The 22,473-nt window shown below is 40.8% G+C and overlaps 1 protein-coding gene across 2 annotated transcripts; it reads right to left on the bottom strand.

Moving 5' to 3' along the window:
* Positions 1–7,578: 7,578 nt before the first annotated feature.
* On the bottom strand, positions 7,579–22,376 carry txnrd3 (thioredoxin reductase 3). Of its 2 annotated transcripts, none has more exons than XM_042406615.1 (16): positions 21,980–22,376; positions 21,247–21,307; positions 19,667–19,776; positions 18,141–18,248; positions 16,716–16,788; positions 16,404–16,586; positions 16,180–16,322; positions 15,692–15,807; positions 15,023–15,248; positions 14,605–14,697; positions 14,167–14,243; positions 12,952–13,108; positions 10,768–10,875; positions 9,807–9,902; positions 9,526–9,660; positions 7,579–8,132 (listed from the first exon to the last, which is right to left on the bottom strand). In XM_042406615.1, exons 1-16 carry the CDS (start codon positions 22,094–22,096, stop codon positions 8,070–8,072), a joined length of 1,866 nt encoding a protein of 621 aa, XP_042262549.1. In that variant the 5' UTR covers positions 22,097–22,376; the 3' UTR covers positions 7,579–8,069. The 2 variants fall into 2 exon arrangements, with proteins under 2 accessions (XP_042262549.1, XP_042262550.1); XM_042406616.1 differs by having other exon boundaries at positions 16,467–16,586; positions 21,980–22,372.
* Between the last annotated feature and the right edge of the window lie 97 nt (positions 22,377–22,473).

Genomic DNA, 22,473 nt, shown 5'->3' with positions numbered 1-22,473 from the left:
GACTTTTACTCTTTCTTTTAACTGTTGTCTTTGTGAATGATACCACAAAATGCCATTTAGGTGTTAGATTGTCATTCTATGGGGGGAAATAACAGGACAGCAGAGAACATCACTTAACAGTTTCCCAACATTTGGTTGTTCTGTCTCATCTGTCCAGCAGCTTGATGTCATGTATGTGAAATAAGATAGAGAGAGCATAGGTACATTCCCTCTGTGTATCTGTCACAAGTCCAAGACTCAACTCCCTGCTGCAGGGAGCTGCGCTGAACGCCCTGCTCTCCTGCTGCATAACCTGCCCTGAAGATTCATGACGAACATTTTCTGCAGCAGTGGAGGAGGAGCAGGAGGTACGCACTGGTTTATAGGGAATATCATCTACTATAGGAGCAGACTGCAGGGATGCTTATTAATACAAAGGACAAAAAGACATTTAGATATTAATGATTTTGCTTTGATCACATGCAATGTGTGTGTGAATGAATCAAATAAACTGAAATCATTTGAACTCAGTGTGATGCAAAACACAATGACAGTTATGAGCAGAGCATTTTTCTGTGACATGTTATAGTTTGAGGTAGATTGTAACACAATATACAGCCATCAAACACTATTATCATGTTTACTGGGCCAGAACAGGATGCTGACATTTGTGAGACTGTGCTGCCCTCTAAAGGCCAATGACTGTAAGCAACATGTGAGTGAACGAAAGGCCCAAAATAACATCAACAGCATGATGTCATATCTGTCCCTGTAGATTCAAACAAAACTGTAACTTCCTCATATTTTAACCAAGATAGATTATATCAAAGAGGGCTGTCGTTCAGCTACTTGTGGAGGCTGACGGATGTTAAAATACAGTAGACTAAACTAAAGATGCATTGATCAGTTAAACATCTGTACTCTTTTTACTGAGGCTTTATTATAAACATCTATCTTATCACACTTTTTAAAAACATATTCAACCTGCAGAAACCACAGCTTGCGAGTGCTGACCAGGACCAAGAGCAGAGAACACATCACACCTGTTTTAAAGTCCTTACACGGGTTGCCTGTCAGTTTCTGTATTGATTTTTAAAATTCTTTTACTTGTTTTTAAAGATCTTGATGATCTTCCACCAGCCTGTATGTCTCACATGCTTACAATGAACCAGTACGGTCATTCAGGTCCTCTGGCACCAGTCTGTTGGTTGTTTCAAACTGCAGGACTAAAACCTTTGGTGAGGCAGCTTTTAGCTTTTATGCTCCGAGCTGCTGGAACAGTCTGATGAGGATCTGACAACAGCTGGAAGTGTAAACCCACAGACTACCTCTTTATCCTGACATTTTATTAAGAAGGATTTATACACATTTACTTTATTCACTTATTTTAATGTATTCATGTTGTAAAATTTTATTTTATCTTATTCTTTACCCCTGTTATTGATTTTATTTGTCTTTGTTTTATAATCTATTTTATCTAGTTTTTTAATGTAATTTTTATGACTCAATTTTTTATTATTATAATTTTTAAATCTTTTTTGTTTTATCACATTTTCATTATTTTTATTTCTCATGTGCATTAGTCTTAGATTGTTTTACTGTTGTTCTTATTATTGGCTTTTCAGTCATCTGTGGAGCATTTTGAATTGCACTAACCTGTATGAAAGGTACTGTACAAATAAAGTTTGATTGATTGCTTGATTGACTGAAAATGTACATTTCCATGAATATTTAAAGATCCCCCCCCAGACATGTAAAAATACTCTGCTTTGACTAATTATTTGTATCCGAAGTTCAATTAACAATCCTTAAAATGACATCTCCTACTTCTCCTTCACTGGAAAAATTCATTCATTTCAAAAAGTTGTACAGCTGGACACAAGATGTCTCCTACTTCACTGTCAAGTCAGTTCTTAGTGTTTGAGCACTGGAGGCTTCAAGTTTCCACATCACGCTTGTGTAAGGTGAATACTGGACCACCATTGGCTCCAAACTTGATGTCACAAATCCTGCTCGTAGGTACACGCCTTCAACTCAAATTTAAGGTGAACGCAGACAAACTTTCCTCCTCAAACATCCAGGTGAAAGAACAAGAAGTAAAACACATTTGTGAGTGAAGGGTGACTTTAAAAAATGAAAGCACAAAAAAGTAATGAAATCAGTCTGATGGAGCCAATCATGTCCTCCAACCTCCTTATATATGATAGAAGTTACTGGCTGTTTATACACTTAAATTATTCATTGAATCTTTCATGAATGGCGATGAATTTTTTATTTAAATATTTCCATGAACATTGCTGCCAGTGAACAGTGAAGCATGTTGTCTTACCACCTTGAATTTGGCTGTCAGTGAAGACTTTTCTTCTCCTATTATGATCTAAATGGAGAATCAAAAGGTTAAAACATTTTAAAAGCTTTTTCGGATTCACCAACACTTTTGTTATTCTTACAGGAAATAAGAGAAGCATTTTCAGGTAAAGACACTAATGACTGCATGACTCAGTCTCAGGTGAAGGAAGTTAACATTGCTATCAATAAGTAACCATATTGAGTATCATGTCATTACATTCAAACCTATATTCTGACCCTCTGACTGACTTCAACAAGGTTAATCATTTCCAGCAAGCACAACGCAAAGGAAAATGCGAGTCATTTTATATGTCGACAGCTGTAATAAATGTGAGATTTGATTACGTAAGCGTGGGTTTCATCATTGTCTTGTGCTGGCTGGTGGCAATAAGGGGTGTGTTGAAACCAGCAAGTCATAGTGAAACAGGGATGACTCTTGACTTCTTAGTGATTACACAGAATAGTGTCAGGTTTGAATTTCCTTCTGCCAACCTCCAGTTTTTCAAGGAAACTTTATCCTGAACTACATCCTCCACAAAGCTGCAGCAAGAATCAAAGGAAACTGCCCGTTCTTTCAAATGAGAGACACACAAGACAAAAGTCTGAGATAATGTGAGCCATAATGGAGGAAAGCAAAGAGATTTAAATTACATGGCAGAGGAAGAGGACAGACTGAAGTCCAATGTGGTTTGTTCTCACTCTAGTTCCAATATTAGTTGTCTGAAATGTCACTTCCTTATTGGAGGGTGGTTAAGTAAAAAGATTTTTGCAACAGTCACAGGTTAGGTCTTGCAAGATGTTCTCGGAAATACAATGAAAAATGACTGAACTGGACCACGAAGGAAAGAAACTGAGGACTACTCTCTTGTTGTCTCTTGACTATTGTTGGACGTGTTTTGGTCTAATATTTTGGATCAGATCTCGAACATGTATTATGGGATGTTTTGAGAACACTTTCCCTCTCATATACTGTACAAACAACACTGATGATGTGCAAAGTATTAGCTGGAAAGCAACAGCTCTGACAACAACAGCAACAATCCCAACTCAAATTCAACTCATTTACTAGCTTTTTCCAGAGCTTGTAACCTCATCACACAGTCTTCATCAGCTGATGTACTTTGCTCAGTTGTCATGGCGATAGATCTGTTGACATGTGAGCTCAGCAGTTGTTACGATTTGATCCACAGCACTCTGCGGACTAGTCTGTGTTGGGTTTAAAACTAAGCACCGAGGTTCATTCTCGACCTCGGAGACAGTAGCTTGTCCGAACAATCCCAACTCAAGATTCTCTTATTAGCTTTACACTGTATCAATATTTATTCGTTAGTATTAATAGAACTATTTCCAATGTCATGATTGAACTACACACTGTGCTTTAATAACTTGATATCAGATTACATGGGAAAATCACTCCCACAGTATCTTCAGCTGAGTAGAATTTGTGGACTAACTTTTGTCTTATTGATGCTTTGTGTTCAAGGAATGATTTTTACAATATCATTGTAAAGATGCCTTTGTTTTGTTTATTATCACATGTAAAGGATGGCAAAGGATGGTGTTGCTTGGTGACTGTTTTTTTTAAAATCAAGTATTGTATAAACCATAATGCAACACAAGACAAAATCAGTAACTCGGTGAAGGACAGATAACATCACAAGAGTTAACATAACAGAAGCAGCTAATAAAACATACCAATAAACATAAAGAAGCACAAATAAATACAGCATAAATACAACAAAAATGGAACAGGACATTTGCACAATAACAACAGCAGGATCATGCACTGTTTTTCCTTCTTTGAATAAAATGAAACCAAACCTCATAGAAATTCTATTGATAATTATAATAATTCATTATTATTTGCGACCAGAGGTTGTACAGATGGTTGATGTGAAACCCAGGCTCTGTCTGACTCTCCTACTGGCCAAAAACAACCCTTGACACACCAATAAAACCTGAAAGTGCAAGTCCAGATGGTTGTTTGGATTTATGTATCTGTCTCCTAATAAACACAGCTGGAAAGATTCTGGCCGCAGTTTATGCAACAACTCTGATACTCTGATTACTTTTTTCCAACAAGAGAACATTCCCACATTAAATGAAGGAAAGTATCTGCTTCATTTACACTCCTCCAACATTAATTACATACAGGAGCGCCATTTTAATTTAACTGGCGTATAATAACACCTGTGTGTAAATTTACCCACCGTGCAACAGACACCATTTCGCTATAATTGCAGCTGGAGTGAGTATAAACTCACAGGTAAATTAAGATTCATTTGTTCTCATTTTCACTTAATATAATATTCAAGCAGCTCCTCCTTCCTCTGTTTGACTATACACTAAAATCCTGTGATTAAAACCTATATACAGTAAAAGAAACATGGCTGCATTTTATTCCAATATCCAGTACTGAGGTTAGAAAGCCTTGTCATGTGACAGTAAGATCACATCTGTCTTTTGTTCTTTTTGGTTAAACCAGAGTGGAAAAAATAACTGATCAGCACAATTGTTTTGGTTTATTAAGGGGAACCAATCCACAAACTGTGGCATATATCACAATTAGTGAGTTTGGGTGGTTTTAGAGACATGAAATAAATGATGTGGATTCTCAGGCAGGATGAGTCACGAATCTGTTTTTAAAAGACCAACCTGATGAGATGGCAAACTGAGATACTGATACTCCACTCCTTCTTCATTCCTTTGGATGTATGAGGAAGTGTGTATAAAGTGAGTAAGCTAAGCGTTACACACAACAGGAGCCGACATCAACTTTGAACCCCTCCGCAGCCTCTCACACATATAAACAGGCTCTTGTTTTACTGTGTTACTGGAATATCAAACACCAGTGAATCAATTAGCTCATATCACTGATAAGATTATCCTCAATAAAAAGGGTATCAGCCAAATAAAACTCATCAAAGCTTGAGTTGTCATGGCAGCCCGTGCAGGTGACAGCGCTTTCAGATGCGAGCCGGTGAAGCCAACAAAGGCTTCACACCAGCCCAGAGGCTATTGATCAACACCGCCACATGTGGAGGCTGAATAGTCCCACAGAAACACAGACAGCCGAAGGGAATGAAGCTATTATTTCTGCACTGCTCTCTGATGTGGATGATGTGAATAGGCTGCCCACTTCAACGGGATGATTTTGATCCACTGTACCTGATTGAGCGACATTCAAAATACCCCCCCCCACACCCCCGCCCTCGTCTTGTCGTGACATGAGTGGCAGCTGGTGAGGATGAGGGCCGCTGGGAGCTCTGGACCCTGAAACAACACGGGGACCAGGGCCAAAGCAGGTGAAAATTAGGATCTTAAATGGGTCAAAGCTTTCAGAGCTTTAGAGGTTTCCTACATCAGTTAGAAGTCACCACTTGACATGTTTTTGAAATGTACAATAATGATAAAAGATAGAAGATCTGTTCCAATACACACACTAGCTTTACAACATGGAAGAGCTCATGACATGATGGATTTAGTGTGAATACAATTAAATGTTCACACATCATCGTGATTCACATTCACCACATTTATATCAACTATAACAAGTGAAATCATTTTACTGGTTGAGCTGTGGACTTATGTTGCTAAACAAAACAGAAATGACGAGTTGAACTGATAATAAATGTACTATGTAAATGTATTATTTGATTAAAATGCAAACATTTCACATGCTGTCCACAGATTATCACTTCATATTGTTCATATATCCTTCTTTCACTAATTTAATTCTTTATGAATAATATCTGAAATAGTTTATGATATTGTCAATGCAACTATAGAGGAAATAACTCATAATATGCTACTTATGATACATAATGTTGGCTACAATGAAACAATGTGCTGATGACTGCTGTCACAGCCATGACACAGCACCTTTAGAGGCCTGCTATTGGTTTAAAGGAGGACATTGTGAGTAGACATGATTGTAGTTCTTACTTTCCAACATGGAGGAAAATACACTGAAAAACCACTTCACTAGACTTTACTTTTAGGGTTTTTATACAAACCCTCTAAATCCTGCTTTTTATAAGAATCTAAAGTCAGAACATAAAGTTTAAACCCTTGTAAAGGTTAGTAACTATAAATCTATTTTTTATAATTACAACCATTGATAATGACTCCTCATTAAAGTAAACTGTTCCTGTGATACACATTTACAGTTGATAGTTTCATTTTACTATCAGCAAGGCTAAAAATACCAGATGTTAAAGTAAAAATGTTATCGGTTCTCTAAATTCAAAACCCATAGTTATCTTTGAAATTGTACATTAATCGAAAGGGAAGAGCAATGCTAACAACTTGGCTAAAACTAGGCATAAATACTCTGCACAATGATACCCTAAAAAACAACAACAAAAACAAATACACTGATGCTGACAATGACAGGCTTATAAGTTTATAGTGACAGCTTGAAATACAAAAAAAAGAAAATGCTGACAAAACTGAGGGTGAATCCATCCTTTATTAAATCTTATGAGAGAAGTAATCTACAGTGGTTTGACACCAACAAACAAGTCATTTATACAGATGACCAATGTCACACTGACAGCAGCCAGAATACTGTCCTCTACTAGACTGAATATATCTTTTACATACACATAAAGCAGAGGCAAACAGCAAGATGCAACCAACAGGCATTAAATTAATTGAGTAAAAACTTGAGAAAATGTTTTTTTTTTTTTTTTTTTTGAACACATGACATTCAGTACAATTCCGGTTGTATTTTCCATTGGATTCAATCTTTAATGTGATGCAGCACGCCGAAGGTTTGAAAAGTGTAGGTCTGCCGGCTCTTGATCCCTCTGCAGCCCAGACTTGTATAGAAAAAACACTTTGCTAGTGAAGTGTGTTCTCTGTAAGGTGGTAAACCCTGGTGCCTCCACACACACACACACACACACGCGCGCACACACACGCGCGCGCACACACACACACACACACACACACACACACACACACACACACACACACACACACACACACGCACGCACACAACAAATATTGACAGCAACATGTACAGTATATACCTCAAATTCATCTTAAAATCCTGGTAGGTGGAATGTGTGGAATGATAGAGCTCAACAGAAGAGACATGATGACACTTAATCTATTACACACTCACACCAGTTTAAATAATTTCCATCACAAGCTGGATCAGAGTTCAGAGCTGAACATCCATCCATTCAAACCTTGGTTTCAATCTGTCTTATTGAAGTCAATTTCAGTCTCTATAATTGTATGTATATCAGGGGTGAGTTGGGGGTTGGACGAAGGGTTCGGGCAACCATCAGGTGCTTCTGCAGAGGGACATCGATCCTAGCCCACCTCAATATTTAGGGTTACGGGCCAGGACGTCACAAACAGCCCCGACACACACACACACATACACATACTCAGCGGTACAGTGTGTGTGTGTGTGCTGGTGCTCCTCTGAGAAGGACACACTGGTGGAGCCCAGTAGGAATATCAGCAGAGTAACCCCGCTGTTCAGCAGGCTGCCCTCGTATCAGACTACCTCAGCCAGAGCCGGACGCTCCGGCTTCCTTCGGTCACCTCCTAGTTCCCAGTGAGCCGCTGGCCGCCGTGTTAGGTTTGTCCTGAGAAACAACTGCCCTGTAAACTGAGGCGGCTGGAGGTGAAGGTGAGCTTGAGGTTGACTGGGAACTAAGATGAGAGGTGTTGATAGGCGAGTTTAATACGAGAGCAGCCCGCTAAACGAGCAGGGTTTAACCTCAGCAGCCGGCCTGGGTGATGTCTCCACCGGAGCTCTTGGTTACATCCAAAGTGGTGAAGACCTGAGAGGATGGGGAGACACACGAGTCAGGCAGCATATCTAACATTCATTAAGACTATCTGAACACTAAACAAAAAACAAAACTCAAACTTGTTGTGGTTTCCTGTTTACAACTATTAATGTCCTGGGCCTTGTTTCCTGATAACCATCCATCTCTGAGGTTAATATCATTTCTACACACGTTTCCTGAAGCAGTGCTTAAGATAAGTGCATGCAGTTGAGAGCTTCTTAATATCGGCTCTTTGAGGTGCTGAAGTGACATTGAATACATTTTAAATTAACTTTGCATATATAACTGTCTGGAAGCTGGGCTTTATATTGAAAATACACACATCACAAAGCCTATATGTTGTTAACTACACAAATAAATGTTTTACACTTCAATTTGAAGGCATTTCTAAAGAGCATCTTCAGTCACGATGCCTTTGGGAAACACCTCTTAAGCTTAAGAAGGTTCGTCAGATGGATTTATGATCATCTTAGCCTGATGATGCTTTTAGGAAACGAGGATCAGTTTAATAAAAGACCAGAATATTAAGCTGGAACGGACACGACATGGTTGCATTAACCATGTCCTGCCTTCATTTAAGATGAAGACATGTGGGCTAAATTTTGTTCCAAAATGGAAATACAAGCAATGTAAAAACATCAAACAAGATGCACTTGAGCAGCTTAATGTGCTGCAATTATCACCATAATACATTAACATAATGAATGAGCAATGCTGGGACTTTAGCTAATTAATGCAAATAATACATCATGGACAGCAGAAATAAAAAAATAAAATTTAAATATTAATTCAGCTGAAGCTCTGCAAACAACTAAAAATAATTAACAAAAAAAAAAATCTTCCACCACATGATAAAGAAGGTAAAAGCCTGTAAAAACAGACATGTTAATACTTTAAGCCGGTGCCTGCGGCTGCACAGGTTTTATGTGGTCTGATTAAATCTGTGTCTGGCACAGCCAGATCATTCACACTGAATTAGAGAGAAAAACTAGGCAAATGAGGGAGCAGGAAATATTTCTGCAAGAGTGCAAATGTTCATGACCTTGGAAAAACTACTCCATGAGCAGAGTTTTTCATCTCATTGTTTTTGAACTCAAATCTTTAAAAGCAGCCGTCTACCAGAGGCATGAGGCTGTAATGACCTGACAGCATATCTACACACACATACACACGCACAGCTTTCTGTTACAGTTCAATACGTCTGTTCAGTTTAACAGGATTTTGATAAACATATTTTATTATACTGGGAGATGTTTAATAATCTACATTTGACTGTAAGCAAGAATTTGATAAATGACTGCAGACCACTAAGGGATGCGAGGCAAAAAAAATACATAAAATAAAGATTAAATTTGGTCATATAACATCCGACTTGTCTTCTTACCTCAGCACAGGTCGGGTGGATGCCAATGGTGCCGTCCAGCTGCTCCTTGGTGGCACCGCATTTCATGGCAGTACCGAAGCCCTGCGTCACCTCTCCAGCGTTTGGACCCAGGTAGTGGAAGCCGATGACTCGGTCCTACAGTGTGACGGCATCAAACAACAACACAAACACTGTCAATCCAGGGACGTGCAGAGTTAGGCTTGTTGGATGCTACAGGCTCAGTGAGCTGAGTCACTGCTGCTGGAAGTGAGACAGCTGAATAAAAACAGTGATGGTCTTACATTGTCGAGTTTGTTGCAGATGAGCTTGGAGTAGCACCTGTTGTTGTCCCTGCCGGGCACAGTGAACTCCAGAGGCCAGAACAGACTGTGGTACACCTGAACATAGAGAACACTTATATTACAGCGTGAACAGGAACAGACCGCATTTTATAAACAACATTATCGGTTCACCATCAGCCCCATTCAATGACACAAATTTGCTCAGGAAATTAAAACTAAAGAGGAAGTCAGGTACTCTCTCCGCAGTCAAAGTCTGTCTGTGTTGCTGAGGAGCTCATATCACTGTGCCATTGTGTAATAATACACCATGTATTTGCTGGATGGCAGCCTGAGCAGCCTGCATGCACAAACAAATGGAAGTGTGCATCACTACATTATTTAGAGTCAACATTCAGGCTGCAGTAATGTGAAAGAAACTGCAGACAAAACTAATCCAAGTTCTTTAATTGATCAAACACCATGTCTACACAAGAGGCCTTCAGGCACAGTATAGAGTGTAGGTCACCCAACACACAATCACTGCAGTTATGTGCTTAAAACTGATTCAAATAGAGTCGCAGTGTAAAAGTAGACTTCTGGTTGTGGTTACGTGCATATAGAGTGAGATGTTATGTGGCCTGATTAAAGTAGAAGTGTATCTGTGCATCTACACTTTCTGTGTAGATGCATCATGATGCAACACATCTCAGCTTGCGTGGGTGACAAAATTCAAAAACCAAGTGACTCAACTATGTACAGGTTTTTGAGAAATGTACACAATGTAAAATTAAGGAGAAATACTGAAAATAATAAGGTTTGTTGGTATTTTATTCATCTTTCCATCGATTTTGGAAACCCAGATGGCTAATAAAACCTATCGTCTGGAGTTCCTCTTTAATCCAGACGGTCACAAAGTTCAGAGTCAGGTGAACCAGATATATCGTAAATTATTTATATGAGTGTGTGTGTGTGAGAGAGATACCTCGATGTTCTCCTGCCCGTAGAGCTCAATGGCTCTGTCCTCTGACAGGCCGCAGGAGCCGTACTCCAGTGGGGTGAAGACTGTGGTGGGAACGTTGATGTAGTCGCACTGCACAAACACAGACAGTTCAAGTTTGTTAGGGGAAATCATGCAGACTGCTGTAACATGTCACACAACACTCCAATGATAACTGAAGAGTGGCAGTTTTTACATTAAGTAAGGAGAGTTTCAGCAGGTGCTGAATGTTTTAATAAACTATAGTAATGTGTGTGTGTGTGTGTGTGTGTGTCGGGGCTGTTTGTGACATCCTGTGGAGAGATGTTCTGTCGTTCTTCACAGATGATTCTTTTCAGCTGCTGCTACCTTCCTCTTTAAAATACTCTAACGGTGTTCTGTTGGATTTGGGTCAGGGAACATACTTGGCCAGGTCATAGTTTTCACTTTTTCCTTCTTTAAAAACTCTTGTGTGATTTTTGCAGTGTTTGGGATCATTGTCATGTTGGAAAATTCCTCTCCTGCCAACCTTCATTCAGTATTTGGGTAGACAAACTTGACATTTATAGGTGGCACTATAAATGTCATCTCTCCTACACCTTTTGCATGAAGCCCTGTATCAGCACACTCCCACCTCCATGTTTCACTGTTGGCACTGTGCAGTCACTGCGAGTCCTGGCCAGGTCCACACCAAACATGCTGGACCTCATCTGATCCAAACTAATTTATTTTGGTTCCATCTGACCAAAGAATGTGCTGCCAGTATTCATCGGGCTACTTTTCATGTTCTTTGGCAAAGTTTAATTGTGCAGTTTTGTGCCGTTTTGTGAGCAATGGTTTTCTTTTTGGATGTCGTCTGTAGAGGCTGACTTCATGCAACGTCCTTCACACTGTCTGAGCGGTCACTGAAACACCAAGTCAGATGCACTTGTTCTGTCTGTTTTTTAATGCAAGGCTGCGTAAATAGTAGGGCTGTAGTCTCCTTGTCGATTGGTTGGTTGATATGCTCTTGTCCGACCAAATTCTCATTGGTTGAATAATTGCTGTTACTTTCATCAGGACAAAAGTGCTACATCAATAGCCTTCCAGGATTAATCCATGACGTGGCAGGAGGGACAGACTAAAAAATTACCTGTGAAAAACGGGGGTGTATTCAAAACACCCCTGTTGTTTTCACAACTTTGAACTCGCCCAACCTAATGGAGACTGCCAGATATAACTGTAGGTCTAACTGTACTCAACTTTTACTGAATGCAATGAACGTTTACTGAATCAGCTACAATTATAACAATGAGAACCCCTGCCAGGCCAGAAAAAAAAAAGATTTAAAGCCAAAAATAAAGCCAAGTATCCATTCAGTATGAAATCAATATGTAAGAGTCTGTCCCCTCTCGATTAAAAGCTCTGTTTTCGCTGTCTACTTTTCTTATTTTAGAGCACGCCATTTGAAATAACTTTCTGTGACTCGCTTATTTTTCCGACTGAGAGTCTCTCATCGCTCCCCTGTGTGCTTATCGGAATTTGTTGGGATGAGTAGCATCATGTGAAATGATTTACAACACGTGCAATTGGTCTGAGTTTGCTGGACTGCTGAACAAGTACTGTAAAAGGTTAGAACAGCTGTGCCGGTTAAAATAGAAATGCTTTGTCAAAATTTAATAATTCTTAATACTTCATTGGTTATAATGAGCTCGCACTCGACACTGCACTTCCTTGGGTCCTCAGCAATACACCCGCCGAGTGTGAAGTAGATCGGATGAACGGTTCTACAGATATGTGAAGGACATACATACATACAGACAGACTCCTTGCTTTATAGTTAGATGGGTCCTCCTGTGCCTCCTAACCACTGCTGCAACTGTGTTTTAGCTTCTGTTCAGCAGCCTACTGATAATCTTGTACCCCCACCCATCTTTATCAAGCCTCGCAATCTGGTTTCTACTTCTTCAGGCGTTACTTTGAGGCCTGTATTTTCAATGTGGTCTATCTAACCTGTTTTTAATTATAAATAAGATCAAATACCCTACACTTCACCCTGAAATATTACAACTATAGTAAGATGATACAATTTTGAATCATTTAACAGGAATACTCAGTTTTGTTATATACTATACTCCAGCAGCTCTGATGGTGCTATGTTTCCTCCTTGTTGAAATGTTAATCTAACATGCTAACCAGATGGCTATGTACCTTGAGTGTTGAGCCCGCGTAAAGGCGTCGTGCCAGCAGCCTGCCAGCCTGGATGGCTACAGGTGTCAGCTCCCATTTGCCCTCCAGAATGTCTCCAATGGCGTAGATGTGGGGCACATTGGTCTGCTCTTCATCGTTGACTGGAATTTTTCCATTCCTGGAAGGTGGTGAGGAGAGGTCAGCCAGTAAGAACAAACCATACTATATTTCATTTTTTGGGCTTTTTATTAAAGCAATTAATTTTTGTTTTATGTTCTGGAAGGCCTGTAAAATACTCAGAACAAAAAGGGACTACGGGTCAACTTGATATTTAAAGAGCAGCAGCACAACAACCCTATAAACACAGCAGAGCACGGTCTATTCGTCACAAGGTAGAACTCAAATGAAGTGGGTCTAAGTTCATGTTGGGGCAGAATGGAGAAACGCAGCTGTAACGGTATTTATATTCTACACTGTACAGCAGCAGAACAAGCAAACCTGCTGATGGCCCCTGAACCTTGTGGCCCTCTGGCTGTGTGTCGGCTTCATCTAAATACTACTATGGTCATAAGACCGGGGCATATGACTCAAAGCGCTCTTTTAAGCTCGCCTCATGCTGTCTTAATCTCTGCTGGCCTCAATGGCTGAACCACTCAGTCATTCACAAAATAGTGGAAAGACGACATCTCAAAGGAATGGCATGATTGTAGTATTGGAGTGAATGAAAACATACAAGATCTTTTTCTTCTTTTCTGGATTTGAATTCAGTACTGCAACTAGTTTTCTAACTTAAGCCGTATAATTTTAAACAGACATAAAAAAAAGGGACAGGAAGAAATATACTGATGAGGCCCATCGATCCAAATTGAGTTGAATCAAATCAGCGTAGACAATGGAGCATAATGACACCAGGATGAAAAGCTCTTAAATGTAGATAATTTATATTCCGCTATTAAAAAAAACCTGCTGATACCCTGTTCACAGGCTCTCTCATCTTACTAACAAGACAGCCCCCCCACCCCCACCCCCCACCCCAACGCTCTCTCCCCCTACTAAATCCCCCAACGCACTCACACTCCACCCCTGCAGAGAGCCATGGGACGGCGATAACTGCTGAATCACCATGACTGTACCGCCAGTCTTAAAGGCACAGGCCGCCACATGTGATGGAACAGACGTATGTAGAGAGAGAGAGAGGAAAAAAAAAAAAAAATCACAATGACATAATAAACTTACTTGGTGTTGACTTTGACCCCTGTCTTGTCCAGGCCAATCTTGTCTGTGCATGCGTCTCGGCCCACCGCTATCAACACCTGAGGGATAAAGAAACGGCCTGTTTAGTTTGAAGGAAGGCCTCCGTCCTCAGGTGGTGCCTGCTGGTGTTATATATTTTCACAAGAATGGCTGAATCTCAGCTTGAGACAAAACACAAGTTGAATAAACTCGAAGAAATAAAAAAGGTGCTGAAACACCAAAATCAAATCTGATGGTTGAGATCAAAATGAAATGTACAGATGTAGAAAGAGCAGATCTAAATTTGGCCACTTATCTGTGAAAATAATAAAAATAGACCCGGTACAAGACATCACACATAACTTCCATAGTATTCTAAATCAGTAACACCAGTAAAAGATAGAAGAGTTAAGGGATAGGGGTGATGTGATCAGTACGTACAGTGTTGTACTCTCCCTCCAGGATCTCATCAGTTTCTGTAGACTTGGCTGTCACCTTCAGCTTGCCAGGAGTGCCTGCTTCCAGCTCCTCTATCTGACACACACAGACGCAGCAGACAGAGTAAGAGGACCGAAAAAAAAAAATCTTTGTGCTTCTGTCAGATGTCAAAGGAGAGATAAAACTTATGATGCAAGATTGTACGATAATAAATCTGGTGCTGCGAAATTACACACAGATCAAAGTTTAATGGCTTTATGTTGCCTTTACAAACATTCTAAAGCAAAATGAAACCGTTACAAATTAAAAATCATTCTTAAAAATGGTAAAAATTAAGATAAAAACATGCTGCTTAAGTTTAGCTTATGACCAGCCACAGGATAGTTTCTACGGTGTGTCAGGCAGTCTAGTCAACACTAACCTTTACAGGGATGAATTTGCGGAGGAACTTGACCCCGTGCTCCTCCATGTGCTCCCCGGCACGGTTGGCCATGTCCTGGTCGAAGCCCCTCAGCAGAATGGAGCGGACCATGACGGTGACGTCGAGACCCAGGCCGGCCAGGAAGCCCCCGCACTCCAGAGCCACGTAAGACGCCCCGATCACCAGGGTCTTTCCCGGGCAGTAAGACAGCGAGAAGAGGTCGTCGCTGGTGGACAGAGCGGGGTTAAACATGAAGCTGTAGTGCCATTCAGCACAACAACTTAACGGTTCATTTGCTTCTAAATAAAATGCAACAAGCAGAGAATTCCTGGTTAAAAATAATGATAACAAGACATTCTGCTGCTTACATCTTATGTCACACAACAACTTGAGGATTTGTGGGACTACGTCAGCAGCACGAGACCATTTGTAGGTTTCCAAAACAGCAGCGTAATTACAACAAACACCTGAGGATAACCTTCCATAACATTTAGACAGCTGTGAGATTAATGGATGCCCCCCCTGAGGGAAAGCCAGCTGTGGAGTACAAGTGTCCGGACCATTAAAGGGTGTGTTTGTGTTTTCAGAGATCACATTCAGCCCAAACAAACTATAACAGGTCTGACCACGCAGCCTGTCTTTAGATAGGATGTGACTCTGTGCTCTCACCTGGTGATGCAGTACTCCTTGTCTCCAGGGATGCCCAGGTAGCGCGGCCTCTCGCCTGTGGCTAAGACAAACTTAGCCGCTGTGTAAAATGTCTCCTTCCCTCGTTTGTTTGTTGCCTGTCATAAAATGCGGCAATGAGTCAATGATAACGAGCAGGATGTTTTGAAACAGCCACTATTTGTTTTGTGTGTGCAGGATGTATTCATAAGAAGGAAAGCCAACAACAACTCTGAGAGACGGACAAAATAAGAGGGTAAATGTTTAGTAGAGCCAATTCAAGACAAACAAAACAAAAAATAGGTTGCCACAACAGGCTAGACACTATTTCACAACCCATACAGATTAGTGGTGGGTTCTGGAACGGTCCGAGTGAGGGTTGAAACCATTATGGTGTGTCAAAATAAAAAGTTGCATGTTCTGTCAAGTCGACTAAAACTGAAACCGAAGCAGCAGGTTTCTTTTTGTCACAAGTATCTAACTGCAGTTACCTTGATTTTGTGTGGTTCAATGAACTCTGCATAGGCGTTGACATAGTTGACATTCTTGTCTCTCAGCGCGACCCTGTAGCCCCAGTTCAACGAGCCGATGTAGTTGTTCACCGCTGTCTTCATCGTCTCCCAGTTGTGTTTCACTGGAGGACAGACGGATACCCATCAGTGGAATCAGTGGAATGATAACAAATGGTTTCTGAAAAGGCTTGCCTCTGATTTACCGCGGCAAGCTGGTGCGATGTCTCCCCTTCGAGACCTCCTGGGTCGTTGCTCTGAGCCCTCACCTGTCTCGTCGAACTCCCAGCCGAACTTGCGGGCGTCCTGCAAGGCCGTGCCCAGGAGGGCCGTCTGGTGCATCAGCTTTTTGGGAATGCAGCCGACGTTCACGCATGTTCCGCCCAGACCTGATCGCCACCCACAGCAGAACACACCGACAACACGTGGAAACGGTCAGTTACCAGAGGAAATGAGATTTAAATAAATATAGCATCACTTGTATCTAAACTGGTTATCTTGAAGTGGAAGCATCTTACCCCAGCTGGTTCCTTTTGGTGTTGGAACAACAAAGTCCAGAACCATGACCTTCTTCCCCAACATAGCGGCTTCCTATTGTCAACAGAGTCATGTTACTGCAACACCTCATGTTTCTGCAATATGTGTGCCAGTAGAAGCAGCTCGTGCCTCAAAAACAACAACAGTTACTGAATACAGCGTTACAACAGTAGCTTCACTCTGACAAAATGTCAACCACAAAATTAGAGAACAGAGCAACAGCTGCTAGAGATGTGGAAAGAGTGTGTTTGAAAGAGGACATCTGGGCACGTTTCAGATTTTATGAACTTACTGGGAAGCATGAACTGGACAAGACGAGCGCTGTGTGTAAACCTGCCTCACAAATACTTTGGATATACAATGAAGTTGAGGAACATTAGCTGTCTTCACCCTAAGCTAACGTCTGCAACCAGAAAGAATACAGCGAGCCCAGCTAATCAGCCAAGGATCGAGGAGGCGCTGTCAACTCTGCAGCTCTTGAGAGGGAACAGAATCCTCCGGTCTGCGGCAGCTTTCGTAGATAAGGATCTGTGGCCTTATTCGGTCGTAATTCGCTTCCCGCTGCTCAGGGCTCCAGACTAACCTTTTCACCACTGTCCTGGAACCGTCCCAAAGTGAATGTAAACCCTCCCAAAAATCAAAATGCTTTTTTTTCTTTACTTTGTAAAGCAAGACAGAGTTTGCCTGGAGCTTCCCAAATCACTAAATCTGCCCCTGTTGATTTATGAGTGTTTCCTTCAATGATTTGAAAGATCAGATGCTACTTTACGACACATCTGCTATTAATCAGAATGTTAATTTTTACGACCCTGTCGGCACCCGCATCACTACTGTCCACGTAGCTATGTTTGACAAGTGTTAAGGCTTAGATTACCACAAAAGAAGACCACTTCAGCTGTGTTACTGTGATAACACACCTCATAAATTTAGTATGGTTTTTTTTGCATTATTGTATGTTTAGTGATAAACTTTTACCCCTTTTGTTTACAACCATGTTATCTCCTGTTTTTTTGTCATGGCTCACGAGCCGGGGTCATGTCAACTACTAAGCAGTTGCAGAGTCATCTTTGTGAGGTTTACCACAATCAGGAAGTGACTTGTCTCAGAACTTACAGCACACTTGTAATGCACTGCAGAGGGATTTATGTTTTGTTTTAGTAATGTTTATGTACTGAGGTGGGTCACACAGATAGCGGTAGTGAAAAGCTGTTTTATATTAAACCTGCACTGCTTTTATTAACTGATGAAAAAGTAGCCACACGCAGTAATATAGAATATTGAGGATGTGATACATTGAGAATCATTGTGCATTTGAATCATTCATCAACAAGTGAAGACTCACACCTCTAACAGCTGATAAAGTTTCAGCCTGTGACACTGAAATTTACTTAAGTTCATTCTGTCACCTTTGAGCAGGCCAGACCTCCAGATCCTCCTCCGATGACAATGAGGTCGTAGTCGTAGGCTTCGTTTTCTCCACCCAGTAGCTGCTGCAGGCTGCCGTCTTTATGGGCCTGACAGAGACATGAACACAAAGTTGCATCAGTGCAGCACTACCTGTATGGAAGCAGATCATGTAGCTATAATATGCATAGCCTGTTTCAAATCTTCAGTAGAGCTTTCAGCTTTCATAACAGCTGTTAGTGTTCACAAGTGTCCGAGTACGAGCCTGATATTCACGCTGCATGTCGATTGATACAAATCCGTCATTTCTCCTGACGTAGCTTCTAGTTAGCCGTGCTCTGTCGGTTCAGGCTTTGATTTGGCTCACTAGTCTCTAGTGACTGATGTATCCAGTCATTGTGTCACATGCAGTCAACAATGAGTCTGCATTAGCCAGCGGACAGTTGGAATAAAGTCAAGAAAGTTTGCAGAAAATGGCTTTTGATACTGAGAATACATGGTGGGAGCACTTTAAAACCTGACCAGCACTGAGCTGATTTAGCAAAGATTTCACTCCATTTCAATTAGGCAAAGAAAAAAGGGAAAATAGCACTAATGCTGACTGAGAACGACAGCTCCAGGAGGCATGTGCACAAATTACCACGAGTGCCAACAGCACTGTGAACAATACAACAAGGACAGCAACTAAGAATTATTTTAATCATCATCATCTGCTGATTACTTTGTTTAATCGATTAGTTTTGTCCATAAACGTCAGAAAATAAAGAAAAACATCCCATCACAGTTCTGCATAGCTCAAGGTGACAGCTTGTTTGTCCAACCAACAGCCCAAATACTAAAAAAAACATTCAATTTTCTATCGACCGACTTGTTGATTAATTGACTGATTGTTTCAGCTCTGCAGTAAACACATATTTCACACAGCTTGTGGTGGTTGAATCCAGATGGAAAGGGTATTGTACTGATGAAATTCACAGCGTCTACACAATCTGCTGCTGTCTGATTATCAGCTGATAAAAAAAGTCTGTGTCATACCTACCGTGTCATAGGTTTGCCTGCTCATGTTGCTACATACCAAGCGGCACAGACCCTCCCTCAAACAAACCGACTCTCCTTCCTTGTATCAGGCGCCCTCAGAGAGCATTATCATTGTTAGCCCTTTTGTCATGTTTCTAACATATTTGCTCAGACGGAACATGCACGGCTCACCGCCATGACTTCACGGCACACCTAAACGATTTCGTTTACACCCCTTGGTTTTCCTCCAGTGTCGCTGAGACAAAGGTCTATTGAGTATTCTATTGTTCTGTTGTTAAGAGGGAAGAACACGCTTTACACTTCGTCATTTTTATGCAAATAAAGAAAAACTAGTGGGTTGAGGTTCAAATATCACTTGAACCAAACGGGCTTGTCTGGACAAGGCGTTTGTTTGAGCTGTTAAGGATACATGCAACATTCACAGTGATGTAGATACAACCAAAGAACAAAACCCATTTAAAAACATGGAGTCACGACATAAGCTCCTTACCTGCATGGTTTTGTCACAGCCGCCGAGGTGCGTCTTGTTGATGAAGACGTTGGGAACGGTTTTCTGCCCCGTCATCTCCAGCAGCATTTCCTGGTAGTTGGTTCCATCCTCTGAACAGAAGGGTTAACATAGTGCAAGTTAGAAGAGTTGTCGAGTATAAATGAGTCTTTCACTACATCTACTTTTCATATGGTAATGTATCTGTTTTTCATCTTTGCCACAAGGCCCACCTTTCTGAAAATACACAAATAATATGCAAAAAATAATGTGCACATTGAGTTCAGACGGAAAGAAAACTGTAAACAGGATCTTTATGTCCTCTTACGATTTTAAAAAGATACCAGCCAATCAATTTTCCACTGCCAGGGTGTAGTCTAGACTAGCATCTGTCGTAAAGATTCAACTGTAATGTTGGAACAGTTGGTGACCACCGGTAGTGCCAGGAAACCTGTTGATGCCAGCTGTTTTCCTCTAGAGCCTCAGCAGCAAGACTTTGTATTACTAAATTTGAATGTTGTGAGCTAAAAGCTTAATGTGTCTTGAAGTGCTTCCCCACACCTAAAGCACCATGAATCTACCTGGAGCTAATGGTCTAATATGTAAGTGCTACATACTAATGAGGAACTTTCTTTAGGTGATGTTCTGTAGGATTTTTTTTTTTTTTTAAATTCTAATTGATCTTATTATTAATGGTAATTATATTTCTAAGTCATTAATAGATTAATCATGAAAATCCCTGCATTCTACCCTCAACATAACAGCTGAGACTGTGACAAAAATAAGTAGGCAAAAGCGAGCAGAGAGGTTGGAGTTTACTGAGATATGGCATGAGGCCAAGATATCTACAGTGAGTGACTCAGCATGTTTTGTGCTGCCGCAAAGGAAGAGCACAGCCCAGTCTGGAGTAACACAACATCCCTACTATAATGCTTTTCAAATGTTGGCAAAATCTGTGTGCATTCAAACTCAACCATGAAAAATTAAACCACATGAAATTAAACTAATAGTACAAGATGGGATGAAGAGAAGTTGATAAACTGCTAACACAGATGAAAAAAAAAAATTCCATGAAATGACAAAGCTAAAACTACATGAAACAGACACAGAATTACAACACATACACCTTACTGTACATATCAGAGGCAAAGTGTGCAGGTTAAACTCCATTCAGCTACAACTTGTAAACAATTACAATAGACATTAAAAGATTAGCATTCGCCCAGAAAAATGTAAACACATTTCAGACTGCTATTCATCTGACATCATCCTCTGTTTCTCCATTATCCCCGAGCATGTTCCAATTTTATCTTCACTCAGTTGCAGCAACAAGTGCAACAACATTATTTGTTCAGATCAAGAATAATCACATCCACAGAAGGCAGAGATGTTTGTTTTTGTTGGCTTACTTCCCTGATTCGCCTGTAAGATATACAAAACTGTGTAAGAGACTTTTTTGTAACTCTACTTAATGGTAAAATCTCTCACTGAATATTGCAACACATTTCGTGAGTCATAACTAAATAAGCCATGGCATGTAGCATTGAATCCCTACAACAAACGGAACAAAACATCTCTTTTACCTAGAAGATCCAACTCCACCACGTTACACTCGACTTTCAGCTCTTTGAACAGGTCTTTCACCTACAAAAGACAGAAGAGACATGTGAAAAATACATACATATTACTAAGTTACATAACATAACATGATACACTCTTTTCCTGTTCGCAAAGATTCACGTATTATTGATTTATCGGCACGGATACATGCTTCACAGAACACTGATATAGTCTACGTTCGTCATTTAGATGAGTCACCAGACATTGCTTTGATTCAATAAGTTTCAGGTTAATTGTTAGCTAAGCCCTCAATGTGTATGCTGGTGGAAGTCTGAGGAAATTTAGATACAATATATCAAGTTATAAAAGTGGGAGCTTCTAAGAAACAAGTCCTGATTAGTTGAGGTCTAATTAGTTAAGTTACCTACCTACAAATTATGCAACTTTTCTTAGCGGAGCGACCACATTTAGATAACCGGCTAACACGCTGGTGACTTAACACTTGATATGGATCTCTACCAAATATCGATCTAATGTAAATTCTGTGAAATGGCTTGATTTTCATTGTTTTTGGCCGATTTTATAAGACACTTTACATTCAGCCTCCAACGAACCGATGTTGCTGGCTGCATTACCGCAGCGCCGACAAGCCAGTAATTAGACCGAGCCCATGCAACGTTACTTCGCGGGAGAAGCTGGAAGTTTCCGACTCGCCTAAGCAAACGTCTCCCCCGTTCGACAAAACAAGTACCTTACCTTTACACAAAACGGACAGTAGCTTTTACTGAACACGATCACTTGATTGGAGTCAATAAGCTGCTGTATCCGGGACTTGAGTTCATTCTTGCCGGTGTCATTTTCGATGGGAGGCATTTTCGAGCAGTTTCCGCCTAAGCCTGCGCAGGGCAAAGCTTAGCTAGACGGCTGACTGGTGAATATGGAGAAAAAGAAACTAAATAAAACCGCCCCAACTCTCTCTCAGTAAATGTACAACTGTCTCTGTAACCCGTGGTCCTTTCTCTACGAGGAAATACGACACAACAGAAGGACCGCAGCTCTGACCTCGGCTCCTCTCCCTCTCCTGTCAGTAGCTCGTCTACCAACCGCGCCAAACGTCTTTCAGCGTTTCTAGCCTCGATAATTTGTGGTGCACTAGATTTGAGTCACCATGTACACCGCATATTCCAGTGCACATCATTGACAACAGGAATAACTCCGCCCACACGGTCGGTCTGGTGCTTCAAAACGCA

This window comes from Thunnus maccoyii, chromosome 3, assembly GCF_910596095.1.
Source record: "Thunnus maccoyii chromosome 3, fThuMac1.1, whole genome shotgun sequence".
NCBI lineage: Eukaryota > Metazoa > Chordata > Actinopteri > Scombriformes > Scombridae > Thunnus > Thunnus maccoyii.
Note: the sequence above shows the minus strand (reverse complement) of the source record. Positions and strands in the feature narration are given on the sequence as shown.

Bases quoted from the DNA above. Each gene is read 5' to 3' on its own strand.
- txnrd3 (XM_042406615.1), bottom strand. From the start codon at position 22,096: ATGCCTCCCATCGAAAATGACACCGGCAAGAATGAACTCAAGTCCCGG. The intron at 16,789-18,140 runs GTGACAGAATGA...TGTTGACAATAG, and splicing joins GAGGTCTGGCCTGCTCAAAG to GAAGCCGCTATGTTGGGGAA. The intron at 15,249-15,691 runs GTGAGAGCACAG...TCTGTCCACCAG, and splicing joins AAGGAGTACTGCATCACCAG to CGACGACCTCTTCTCGCTGT.